Source organism: Orbicella franksi, chromosome 1 (assembly GCF_964199315.1).
Source record: "Orbicella franksi chromosome 1, jaOrbFran1.1, whole genome shotgun sequence".
Lineage (NCBI taxonomy): Eukaryota > Metazoa > Cnidaria > Anthozoa > Scleractinia > Merulinidae > Orbicella > Orbicella franksi.
The window spans coordinates 43,372,991-43,386,975 of record NC_138145.1 but is presented as its reverse complement, the minus strand read 5'-3'; the positions used below and the strand labels follow the sequence as shown (position 1 = coordinate 43,386,975).

Here is a 13,985-nt window from a genome sequence, read left to right as displayed (position 1 = left end):
TCTTTTCGTTCTCCTGTTTATAACCTTCTCAGTGGGAGTGCTGATTTAAACTCCAGTTGAGTTCTCTTAGCATCCGTGGTTTAGATATCGCAGCCCCAATTCTCGGTATTGCCATTCTTCATTATGGACGTGAATCGAATGAGCGCAGTCGAAATAGCGAGCAATTGCAACAAGCGAGAGACTGGTACGTATTCGAAATCTATAGCTGGTGGCAAGTAATGCGAATTTCAATTCGAGATTTTTGGCCGCTAATCACCTGATATTATAGTAGTCAGTGGCAGATCTAGGGGAGGGGCCGAGGGGCCGCCCCCCTTATTTTGGGTAAAAAAAGGAAAAAATCGCAACAGGAAGAAAAGCCAGCAGGGCAAGTCCAACCCCCATCCTCCCTCCCCTTAGCCCAAGGCCTGGATTCGCCACTGGTAGTATCATAATAAGAACTGTATTATTTAATATAATACAATGCATGCGTATTGTTAGGTTTATGTTACAGTGCATGTTACGGACATACCCATTTTTTCAATTGGGATTTACATTGCTGCTTACTAATATCTTCGACTAATCCCAGCTGAACTTACACAATTTTTTTAAGAAAATAACAACTAACATCCAAGACATGTTTGCTTTACTGCGTGATGGTTTACAAGATTTATAATCTAACTTAATCTGATATATGCGCCAGCAGATCACATTAGTAAGGGAATACCTGGACTGTTAGTCCCGGGGGGGATACCCATGTAAAAAGCACGGGCTGCTCGTCGGATATTTTGATAGGAACAAAAGTGTAGCAGCTCTCGTAAGCCTGTAATTCACATATGACTGATAAATTATGTGGCTTTTGTAAAATATCCTGTAGCACTCGGCAACGTAGAGATACTGCGAGGGTAATATGTGGCCATATGGTGATTTTTGTCTTTTAGAAAACTATAGTGTACCTGGGACTTCAGTCTAGGGTTTAACCCACGAATAAAAATAGTGATTTAACATTTTAGTAGCTATCTGGTCCCCATACAATCTAAAAGCATGACAATGCGTGTAAGTTGTGATATCAATAAAGGATTAATCGGATGACTTAACTTGGTGCATTCGGCTTGTTGAGTTTTGAAGCTGTTGTCTTGATTTGATGCTCTAGGAGTTTGGTCACGGGCAGCGCTAGCTGAAGACACTTCCTCGGTTCTCTCCGTCGTTCTTGGGTAAATGAACTCATGTATAAATCAATGGTGGTTGGCGGTTTCGTTTGGCTTTCAACAACTGTTTTATGGTTTAAGCGACAACCAATCCAAATGAACAGGCAGGGCCGCTTCTTTGTTGCCCTTCCCGTGAAAAGAAAACTCGCGCATCTTCTGTAACTCCTCGAAGCAAATTCGATTTGAAACTGGCTCAATTTCGCACAAATGCCTCAGCAGGAATACCATATCTTCTAACTCAGAGGCAAATCTCGTTTTGTGTCCGTTTTCAACGACCGATGACGGGTTCATTCGAAGTCGAAGTCCTAAGTATATATGACCGCGCAATATTCACGTGTTGTGAAAATTTATTATAAAATATCAATTGTGTGGCCAGATCATATCTGAAAATAATCAGGTTACTTTTGTACACAATTAATTTCTCTCATTGAAAGCAATTATCGCAAACCACAATAGAATCGCAAAATTCTTGCGATGACAGCAACATAACAGATAAATGACGTCACCCCATAGCAACGAGAACTGGCGAATATTTGAGCTTCCGGTTAGCTCTGGCTCGTGATGCGGCGGCGGGCGGGAGTGGACCTTTTGAGGCTTAACACACTAACAGGTACCAAAACCACTTTTTTTAACCCCTAAAAGGTACGACAAGCACTCCCCGTTCTTTTTATATCGGAGTTCCCTTCCGGGTGTTAGTCAATGAGAAAGGAGAAAGCAGTGACCACAGCGTATGATAATAAAAACATCAACCAACTTTATTTAAAGAGCCTCCACCAATTACGTTGGCCCCTTTACAATTGACTTTAAAAGTAAAATATAAAACTACGGAAAAGATATTACAATATATCAAAGATATAAGAAAACAAATGTATTACAAACGTATCAATGTAAGCCGCAATCATACAAATGTCGTCGACAGCAAATTAACGATCGTGACATGGTAGCAAAAAGTGCTTTGATATATGTGTTTACTTTTCCTAAGACTACCTAAGCTAAGTCATCGTTACATCTTGCAAATGAAAATAACATGGGATATTCCCACAGGCAGAAGAGACAAAAATTGACCTTTCACAAGCGCGGCCGAGGCACTGAACTTTATTTACACTTCTTATTTTTTTTTTGTTTCTTTTTTTTTTTTTACTACGGCTTACTAAAATATTTGATTGTAACTGAAATAAGTTCATAAGGGAGATGGGACCCTGCGCGCGCACTGATTGGTAAAAAAAAGCCATGTTTTATCAGAATATAAAACAGAAAAAGCCTGTTTTATTGCTTTTGCCACATTACCTCTAGTCAACATTTTTGTTAGAGATGGAGAAAAACATTTTCTTTGTTACTACTCGCGGCGTGTAAAATCTATATCATAAAGCAAATAAAAAAACCTAAGCCGAGAATTACACTGTGATAAAACACACCGGACATCTGAAAACTCTCGAGAAATGTAGAAAACACTCGCCTGCGAGTCGTGTTTTCTACATCTCCGTGTTCTCAAATGCCCGTCGTGTTTTATCACAGTGTAATACACGGCGTGTAAAACTTAAACACTGGGCTGTTTTGACAAGGAGGAAAGCTCTGTATAGTAGGAGGGTTTATCAATAACAGAGAACCATTTACTTAGTACACGAAAAATCTTGGGCAACAGGGTGCCCCTTGGTGGAACAGACCTTGTTTTGAAGGCATGGAGAATATATCACTACCCACCCCTAGCCGGGATAAAAAGAGACATAGAGAGAATGAGCAAACTCCAGGTGGCCAATGTCTGCTGCGGTAAGGAATGGACAGCTCTTCTGATATAAACGCTAAGTACAGGCTGGTTCGAGGAGGATGAGGGTAACCGTTCCACCAGCGACGAATTTTCCCATGTAAACCAGCCACATGTTGATTTACTTTATCTTAACGACCCAAGGTTTTCAGAAAAGTTCATGGAAAAACTTAAGTTTGCTGAATCTCTTGTCAGTAATCTTCAGTTCTGTCCTAAGCTCAAAATGGCGATTCTCCCGTCTTATTGCCATACATTTCCGTTGATGTTAGCTCAGAGAATTTAAGAGTTCATCAAGACAGTATCTCCTAGTTCATGATTTTCGTGCTTCTCATCACCTGTTTGTTTAAAAATTTGATGGTCTTGTAACGGGAAATCAGGACTTCATCACTTATTGCTGACTATTTACTTAGTCACTGATCACTTGTTACTACTTTCCTATCACATAAATCAGTTTTGTCACGGAGTTATTCCACTCAAAAATTAAAATGTCACTTTGCCTCAAACTTGTTCGTACTCAGGACACAAGTCGAGGGGAAAATGCCTCGTGACGATTATCTTGGATTTCAGTGTCAGACCCAAGTACAAGGCTGATGCAAAACGTCTCTGTAAGAACAGGAAAACAACCAGTTACTGTGAGTAAGCAAAAGACTCATTCGCCAACTGAAATGGCTTCCTTCTTGATGTAAACAGGGTAAAGTCCCGCGGGGACTCCTATGTAAAAAGGACGGGGATGTTTGTGGGAAATTTTGAAAAGATTCCCTAAGAGGTACCAAGATCCTATTTTGTGGGCGCGGCTTTGTTTTCACCTCTAAGAGGTACCAATTCTAAATCAACGCATAAACTGACACTGACATGACTTTTAACAGTGTTAATGACGATTGCTTTGAATATCTTCTACTCGTATTTTTTCGGCTCAAAATCCCTAATAAGTACTGCAAAAGCTCCCGCCGTACGACGTATGAGGCTAAACACCCTAAAAGTTACCAAAACGCTTTTTCAAACCCTAAAGGGTACGACACGCACCCCCGTCCCCCCGCCCCCTTCCCCCGGGGGGGGGGGGAAAGTAGCCTCAATTAAGCCTTCATAAGATATTAAAAACGCTACTTCCTCAGTTCTATGAAGCTTATTCTGTTTCTAAAAGATAACACCAAAAAGGTTTGGGTCTTATTTGGCGCGTCCGAAAGAATAAAACGAGTGCTTATTGGCCATGGATTAACAAACTAACGTGATTTTAAAGCACTGAGAAACAACAAAGTGGTTACTATCGACTGCTATAAAATACCAGAGATATTACGCGCGCTCTGATTGGTCAATAGGGTTGACAAACAATTATTCCATTGTACCGTTAAAAAACCAGTTTCTGAAGCTGGCAGCATTAAGGGATAGGACGCAAAATTGACTATTACAGACGATTTTAGTGTAATCACTGATGAACTTTGATTATGAAAGAATTTCAATGTATTTCATATCTTTGCATTTTTAACCGACTTTGAAAAGATACCACGTCGCCTTCCATCATTGACCAACCTTTTTTACTAAAACACATAGGCCTGGCTGCTGAAATTCAACCATCAGACGTTTAACCCAGTCGAGAGTTTATCACATGGTAAAAACTGCTTTCATTTACAAAAAACTTTTCTGACAGTGTATTGTACGCTCCCCAAATTAAATTAGTTTAAATTAAAAGACATCCTCAAATAGTTGAGGCAATCTTCAAACAGAATTGGCATGATTTGATTGCTGGTTTCAAAACCCAAGAATGATAAAATTATTGTTATCTTATCTGAAAACTTACCCTTATTTTCCAAACTTAAATGACACGTTATCTCCAATCAACATAAATGGTGCCCAGTACTTCACTTCAGACCAGCCGTTACCCCGCATCCATTTCATGGCCTCGTGAAGAGATTCACTGGCACTCTCTCCGTCAACAAGATGCTCATAGAAGCGACTCATGAACTGCTCTGTTGCTTCGTCCTCTAGGGCCCACAGTGCCACTAACACTGAGCGTGCACCAGATCCTAAGAACGCTCGAGAAATTCCGATAACTCCCTCGGCTCTGATCTTCCCACGTCCACTGTGACAACAACTAAGTACAACAGGTTTGGCTCGAAGTTGAACTTCTGAAATGTCAGACATTGTCAAAAGGTACTCTTCTTCTGTAGGAAACTTCTTAGTAGACCGCCCGGGAGAGAGGACAATTTCTCCTCTTTCGGCATCACCATGTGCGACAAAATGTATCAGACCTGCTGAATGTAGCATTTCAAGCACCGCCTGCTTGGTTGCTTTCTCTCCTAATAAAGGCTGAACACCCAGCAGTCGCCCAATCATCTCTGCCTCCTTTCTTGCAAAGGGCAATGGTTTGAAGGTTGTACAATGACTATTGTAACGTACTCTACCAATCTCAGGATCACCGACTATCAGAACACCACACTGACTGTGATAGTCAGTAGGACTGTCCTGGATGCATTTGAGAGTGGTCAAGGAAGGAACAATGCGAATCCTAAACGTGTCTGATAAGTACTTTCCACTGTCATCAAGTAAAGCTGGAAATGGAAAATGGCACAAGCAGGGATCAGGAACAATGATGATCTCGGACCCCGCAAGTAAGTCGGCCACAGGAGCGATGATCATATTGTAGAACAAGATTAGATTCAGTTCGGGATCATCCTCACCCCTTCCTTGTCGCAAAGTTGCGAGCTCCTCCTCATGAGAGATATCTGGTTTTGGCTCAATATCATTTAAAGATCGATCTTCGCATTCCTCTTCGGATAAAATACCAAAGCTGCGGAAGCTTTCAGCAAAAAACTCTTCCAAGCTGTCAGATGATCCGGCAGCGTTATCGCTTTCATTTACTGTTATTGTTCGAAAATGCATGACTCCGCTTCTTTTGATAATCCACAAAAACATTGCGTTATCATAATTAGAGATATACAGACAAGAACAGTTGCTTTCTTGTTTCACAATATTCTCTATGCCAACCCAAGTTTGCGGATCAGCTGATATTTGCCTTTCAACAGAGTACCGTTTTGCCATCAGCTCTGCCAAGGCCCTAGCGCGTGCCAGCTCCACAGCATAAAGGGCTTTGTCAGGTTTGTCCCCAACAATAAGGAAGGCAGCAAGATGCCGATAAGGAAAGCTGCGAATATCTGAGAGCGATATTTTAAATTGATCGTTATCTCTTAGAAAAGCACGCAAACTTTCGCTTTTTTCCATGCTTAAGACCAGATAGTCAAATGCTTCCTGAATCTTTTCTTGGGCTATCTTCACGACTGTAAGTTGACAAAGGCATGCAAACTCTTCGTTTAGGTGTCCAATATCTTGACTAATTGAAAGTGCGTTCTCGAGATAACCTTCAGCAACGACGGGCTCACCAATCGAACTAAACAATGATCCTAAGTTGAAGTATTCTGCTGCTTCTCCTTTTCTGTCACCAATTTCTTTACTTATCACAAGTCCTTTCTTAAAATATTCTTTAGCTTTTTCATATTCACCCAGAGATTGAAACAGAGATCCTAAGTTTACGTAACAGCCTGCTTCTCCTGCTCTGTCGTCAATTTCAACTGTGATTGCAAGTGCTTTGTCAAGATTTTCTTTAGCTTTCTCATATTCACCACGAAATAGAAACTTATTTCCGAAGTTTATGTAATCTCTTGCTTCTCCTTTTCTGTCACCAATTTTACTCCTGATCGCAAGTGCTTTGGCATGATATTCTTTAGCTCTGCCATATTCCTGAGCCTGTTGAAACACAGTTCCTAAGTTTCCGTAACAGCATGCTTCTCCTTCTTTGTCACCAATTTCTTTCGTGGTTCCAAGTGCTCTCTCAAAATATGCTATAGCTTTGTCATATTCACCACGAAATTGAAAAATAGTTCCTAAGTTCGCGAAATCTGATGCTTGTCCTGCTCTGTCACCAATTTCAATTCTGATCGCAAGTGCTTTCTCAATATATTCTCTAGCTTTGTGATACTCTCCAAGAGATATAAACATGGTTCCTAAGTTTCCGTAACAGCTTGCCTCTCCTGCTCTGTCACCAATTTCAATTTTGATCGCTAGTGCTTTCTCAAGATACTCTTTAGCTTTGTCATATTCACCACGAGATCGAAACACAGTTCCTAAGTTTCCGTAACAGCTTGCTTCTCCTTCTTTGTCATCAATTTCTTTCTTGGTTGCAAGTGCTCTCTCAAGATATTCCATAGCTTTGTCATATTCACCACGAGATTGAAAAATATTTCCTAAGTTCGCGAAATCTGATGCTTCTCCTTCTCTGTCGCCAATTTCAATTCTCATTGCAAGTGCTTTCTCAAGATATTCTATAGCTTTATCCTATTCACCAAGAGATTCAAACACAACTCCTAAGTTTCCGTAAGCGGCTGCTTCTCCTCTCCTGTGACCAATTTCTCTCATGATATTGATCGCTTTCTCATAAAGTTTTCCTGCCTCTACATATTTAAATTGTTTTTCATAGATCATGGCTAGTTCTAATAATAGAATGCCTTCATCTTCGCCTGTTTTTCCACGCTCTAGGTAAATGTCAAGAAGTTGCTTGCCGTATTTTATGGCATTTGTGTAATCAAAGATAAGACAATACGCCATGAAGATTGTTTTATAGATAGCAGTGCTAACTAATTTAACAACCTGCTCCTCCTTTTCTTTCGGCATCACATTATTTACGAAAATCAAACATTCTTTACAGACCTCTATAGCTTTTACACCCCGACCGGTGTTGAGAAGGAAAGTTGCAATAGCCAAACCAACACAGATGACTTGAAAAACGTCGTCTAGATTGTTCATTTTGTCCTCCTCTATAAGCCCTGTAAAAAGAAAATAACACTCAAGCTCTATAGTGTAAAATAACATTATACTTTTGTACTTCTCTTCTCCTACGTGTATAAATGAGTACCGGCGAACTTAATGCTGGAGGTGAGCCTGGTATTGGCTCCTAGCTGGCCGTTTTATGCAAGATGGGACACGTTGGTTTGACTCAGACTAGAAGGTTTTCACCTCGTGCTCAGACTTTATCAAACCTTTCCATTACAACGAAAAATAACCTGAAAAAGTCTTCTCGAAGTCATTAATAATTCATCAAGTTTAAACAAACGAAATCATGACCGTGACGGTGTTTGGATATCTGAACTTTATTAGCATAGATTTTCACGATTTCATTTCTCCGTTTTCTCCTTAGTTTTAGTTTTGATTGAGAAGATATATCAAACACTCAAGACAATGTTTGACCACATATCCAAATACCTCGAAGTTCATCAAAAATACTCTGCTGCGCGTCGTATTTTCAACTCTCTTCTCGGTGTTTGAAAATGTGGTCAAACACGGTCTTTCGTGTTTGATATATTACATAAATCCCCCGTTTCTTTACTGAATGTGTTATCGACCGTGAATAGGAGGGATCAGTACTGCAAGCACACTTTAATTATCTTGACTCCTGTGCAGGCCGAAACCGGCCTTGATGAGCATTGTCCTTTGTTCCACTTCTGACGTCAACACCTTTGACCATAATCGGCATTACCTCTACTCAAGGTCTGCAACAGGAAAAGATCTTTCCAATAATGCCCAGATCAGAGCGATTGGGTTAACTGAGCTTGAAATACGCGCGAAAAGGCTTCGAAATTTGAGTGAAAAAACTTGGAGGAAAATTTGTTCGATTAAGCTTCACTATGTAATGTTATGAATATCCCAAAGATATATTTTTCAACTAACAAGGCAAAAAATACAAGATTAGGTTCTTACCTCAGTCAGGAGTAAATCACTAAGAGCGTGCAGCTACCCTATATTCTGGTCACGGTGTTTTCACAGACCGATCTATTTTTTGTTTGAATTTATCCCGAATTCAGACCCCCATAGGAACTTCAGTGACCAATCACAAGCACGGAATTTATTGTTAACTGACGTCATCATTACACCGGTAGAAGTGATGGGCTCCTCATGTAAGGTTGGCCATTTTTTTCATTAGCGATGCGCGCCCATATTGACCGAAACTGACCTATTTTGCGGGAAAAGAAGCCTAAAAATAGACCTGTCTGTAAAACTGCCGTGATATAGGTTTAGTATGGGAGTTGCACGCTCCTAGTGATGGACTCCAGCCTCAGTAGAGTTCCCTTGGAAAAGTGCATGGCACCTACGAAACATTTGGGTGTTTCACGTAATTCCAGGAAAACCGATGATCATATAACGAATCTGTTTGGCGGTATGCGAGATGGGTTTTAAAACGCATAAAAATTGTAACGCCGAGATACTGAATGTAAACATCTTCAGGTTTAAACATGATTTGCACTCTCCGGCAAGTGGAATGAAAGACTCTTTTAAAATCAATGTCGGGATATGGAATAAAAAACAGTGAATCGCGATTCTTCTTTAACTCTCCCTCAGAAGCTAAAAGTAGCTCAAGAAGCCCGAAATACGCATCCATAGCTACAAGTCACAAAATCAACCTGTTCAGATTTATTCCTTGTTATACTCAGTGCCTCATTCCTCCCAGCAGGGTAACGTGATACGCGTAAATTGTCTAGCTTGATGCGCCATGGATACCAGTGTTATCAATCAAACAAAATCAAACCAAGTTTTACCGAACAGTTTCGAGTTTAATTTGGACTGGTTGAAATAAATGAGAGATTAGTTTTTCTTACCACAGTGAAGTTCGCACTGAAAAAAGTCGAAACTTAAACTAAACTAAAGTTGGCGAGTCTCTCAAAATTCCGAGAAAAAGTATCATTACAAAATCTAGAGAAGTTTTAATGGATTTAAATCAAGCTGTATAACAACGAATGAGTTCGAGTTTGATCGGTAAGTGATGTTGCTTGTACAGAACATCCCGAAACTGACTTCTGTATAGGTCGTCCAGCAAAGCCATGCAGTGCATGTACACGGTAAAGAACATTTGTTTGTAGTGTCATGGTACGATTTGAAGTTCTACTTGGTGCCGGTAGGTGGGCAGTTTCTGTGTCAACTAAATATAAAGGTGCGTTCTTGATCATTGTAGTCTATTCATAAGCTTGAACGTAGGGAATCCGAAGAACTGGTCGGGCGGGTCATGTAGCATTTCCTGAGGCAAATCATTAATAGACTGCTAGCAGATTTGTGCTAGCAGAGGTTTTAAATCCGGGAACTCTGCGGCTTAACTCGGCCAAGCATTACATCATTTGAGGAGGTTTTTGTGATATCTCAAATAATATGTTAAATGTTATCGGTGGAAGCCCAAATAATGCATTGGTTTGAACAAAATAACGACTAACTTACCGTTGCGCAGTAGCCTGTGTTCAGCCGTTCGTTCTTCCAAACAAAAACTGTAGAGGTGCGTTTGTGTGTTACTGCTTATAACTGTGTTGCTAGCATAAATTATCCATCCTAAAAACCATTTCAGTTTCGCAGCATCTGACGTGACAAGCGGAAACAAAAGAAACGAAATGTTTGTCTGCGCGTGATCTTTGCAGAAGATCATTTGAAAACCAGAAAGATGATTAATAAGGACATAATTATAGAACATGAGCGAGAACTTGGTAAGAAAGGACAACCCTTTTTCCTGTAAACTATCGGTAAAAAAATGAGTCGAGGAAGAGTGGGCGGGTAAAATTCCGACCTAAAAAAAAACTCTCTTTCATCATGTAAACACATATTTAAACATTGACTTATTGTAGTCAGTAGATGATATTGTAAGCTTGCGGTTTGTCATTGACTGTTTTTAAGATGTTACTTCAAGAGTTTCGGTTATTGAGTGCTTTTACCTTCATCATTTGAAACTTAAAGATTTTACATGTGATTCAATACAGTGGCCACCAACTGGCCATGAAAATTTCACCGTATTAACGGGGTGGCTGTATGATATTAACGGGATAGGATCAAATTTCATAACTGGTCTATTTGAAGTGACTTCTTGACAGTCATCACAACTCACTTCTAAGTAACTGCTCTTTAATAAGCATTTAAACTGCAAGTTTAATTTTAAAAAAAGTTGAAAGTTCAATCAAAACCGTAACTGGTTCGAGAGGCCGTATTATATTAACGGGGTAAAATTATAGACGACTAAACAGTTGGGATTTTACAATGAGGCTGTTGGCCGTATTAACAGAGTGGCCGGATTAACGGGGTTTTCTTATGAGAAAATGGATGGGCGTTTCGCCAGGACAAAAAAGACTGGCCGTAAAAACGAGGTGACGTAATTAACGAGGTGACCGTAAGGCGGGGTTCTACTGTATAAGCGCGCGCGCGTTCGTTTTGACACAGAGGCGAAAGGCAATCGCAAATGGCCTATTGGCCTATTCAGAAAACATCGCGCGAGACTCTGTTTAGCACGCGCGTGAGTACCGTGATGCGTTTCTTGAATTTTGCATGTCCCCTTCTGAGCGTGCGCGTTTAACGTGCTGTCTTTTTGAATCACGTGCAAAGCCTTTCAGTTTCAACCCATAAAACGTTAAGCACTAAACGAAACGTGTTGAGGTAACATCTTAAAAACAGTCAGTGACAAATTAGTGACTTACAATGTAAACATGTCTTTGCTCGTGCTTTGAATACCCACCCGGCGATCAACCACCAGTCCTTCACTACCGCTTGTAGATTTGACCGAACAGACGGAAGTTTGAAAAAAAAAAATCAGTTAACGATTCTTTACGTTGATACTGGTTTGTAAACAGTCGGCATCATTACTAAGCGCGCCATGCATTTCGACAGAAGCAAATTATATGCTTCTGATTTCGATAATAGGTCATTCAGGAAGATTTGTTTTAAAAGAAAAGAAAGGTTTAAAAAAAACCCGAATTTTTAGCAAGTCGTCTTGATGAGAGTATATAGTGCGTGTTTGCAAACAATTTATACTTACATTTTAAGCAGATTGCGACAACACTGATAAACTCGATGTGGTCCTCCCATTTTGGCCGCCATGTTGAAGGCTTGCGCGCCAAGCATGACTTAATTTTATATACAAATTAGTTTTCATTGCAGAGCACTGCACTAATAGCGAGCTAAGGTAGTAGAATTCTATGTTAGACGATTCACGAGTTAAGAAATCCTTTGAAATTAATCCGAAAAACGGTAAGATACTTGTTTACTTGAAATATTAGGGTGTTTAAGCAAACCACGACGACGACGGCAAAGAGAACGTCACCAAACATAAGGTTTGATGAGCAAAACAATGGCTGTGCACGTGCGTTATAAATCTTTGTACATTTCTTTGCCGTCCTCTGCATAACAACAACAACATGAAATGACCAAGTTCTGTGTAGTCTGAGGAACGCGAACGACAACGGCTAATTTTCGTAATTCCATTTGAAATTGAACGCTGTGGTTGCATGGTTAGCCTGAGCACGTTTTCAGAGCCATTGGCGTACTGAACAGATCAAGATAATAGCGAATTTCGCTGTAAAATATAGATTGATTTTTGACTCGATGTGGTCCTCGGCGTCGCCGTCGTCGTTGCTTAAGCCGCCTATTTAGTCATCATGGCGCTATCCGACTCACGCAATTGACATAAAACCCATGATGGGAATTTCTGAACAGACCATCCGATAGCTATAGCCCAGTATTTTCCATGGAATAGGTTGATCTCCCTGTACATCTTAATATCTCCAAGTTATTTCGCTGCGACTTGACTAACGCTAGCTTTTTCAAACGCTGTAACTGCTTAACCTTTATTATGCAAAAGCCCTGTGCAGAATCGCTACATCAAACAAAGGTTTCTTCTCGCCTTGTCAGGGACTGTTTATGAGCTTTCAAACACAGATATATTATCTCCTGAATGATAAAAAAAACTTATTTACTTTCAACAGCGTCTTTTTTTCTTTTTCTTTTTCAACAGCGTCTTTATTTCTTTTCTTCAACAGCGTCTTTTTCGGATCCTGCACTATCTCTTTTGTGTTCAATTGAACCAGCCTCAAACTATGTCATATTATAGGTGTAATACAATTATCATCGCAAAAGATTTGGTTAGGTCTGCTAGAACTGCATAAAAAGTAACGAAGCATGTGAAGTTACATGTGCGCAGTGACGTCGCAACATGGCCGCTGACATTTCTTTTCTTGATGTAACCAGCAGTTATAATGAAAAATTCAACAACAAGCACTAGAGAAGTCAGCAGATTGATGTTCGGGATCATCAAACGCAAATCCAGCTGGTGGCAATTAGGAAGAATTTCAATTCAGGAATTCTGGCCTCTAACTACTCAACCGGGTAGCGCCTCTTGATATTACAGTGTTATCATAATAAGAACTGTGTCGTGTAATATCATACAGTGTAGTGCATGCGTATTGGTAGGTGTATTGTTCAGTGTTACAGACACAACCATTATCTGGATTCAGATTGCTGCTCATCCGATGCTGAATTTATACGTTGTTTTGAAGAATCATGCACAATCGAGGCATATTTGCTTCACTCTGTAATTGTTTACAAGATTTACAGGCATGCGCAGAGTGCGCCAACTCCTGAAAAATCATACATTCCTTCCCGGCATGTATTTACTGATCTGCTAGATGCGCTATGGAATGCCGGGATGCATGACTAACACAGTGAACTGGGGACTGTTGTTCAATGAAAAACGAGAAAGTGGTGATCACAGCGTCTGATAATAAAAACATTAACCCATTTTATTTAAGGAGGCTCGACCAATTATCTTGGCCCTTTTATAATTAACTTTAAAAGTAAAATATAAAACGACGAAAGAAATATTACAATAAATAGATCAATGCCTAACGATTAACCCCATTTAGAACCTTGAACTAAACTAAGTGATTGTTACATATTTCAAATGAAGACAACATGGGAAATTCAGCTCGCAAGAGAGATACTAATTGACTATTTACAAGCGCGGCCGAGAAGCTGAACTTTGTTTGCACTTCTTAGTTTATTTACTACTGTTTACTAAAACCTTTAATTGTAATTGAAATAAGTGTCAACAAATAAACTTGAACTTAAACACTGAACTTTTCTATTAGGAGAAAAGTTCTGTATGGTCGGAGGGTTTATCAATAACAGAGAACCGTTTACTTAGTACATGAGAATTCTTGAGCAACAGCGTACCCCTTTGTGGAACACAACTG

General features: G+C 40.0%; 1 protein-coding gene across 1 annotated transcript in view; it reads right to left on the bottom strand.

Moving 5' to 3' along the window:
• Positions 1-4,739: 4,739 nt before the first annotated feature.
• The window catches only part of LOC145503364 (uncharacterized), a 46,313-nt gene continuing 37,067 nt past the window's right edge, over positions 4,740-13,985 (bottom strand). Inside the window, 1 exon segment of the mRNA XM_081482855.1 lies at positions 4,740-7,272. Coding sequence (XP_081338981.1) covers positions 4,744-7,272 — 2,529 coding nt within the window. The 3' untranslated portion in view covers positions 4,740-4,743.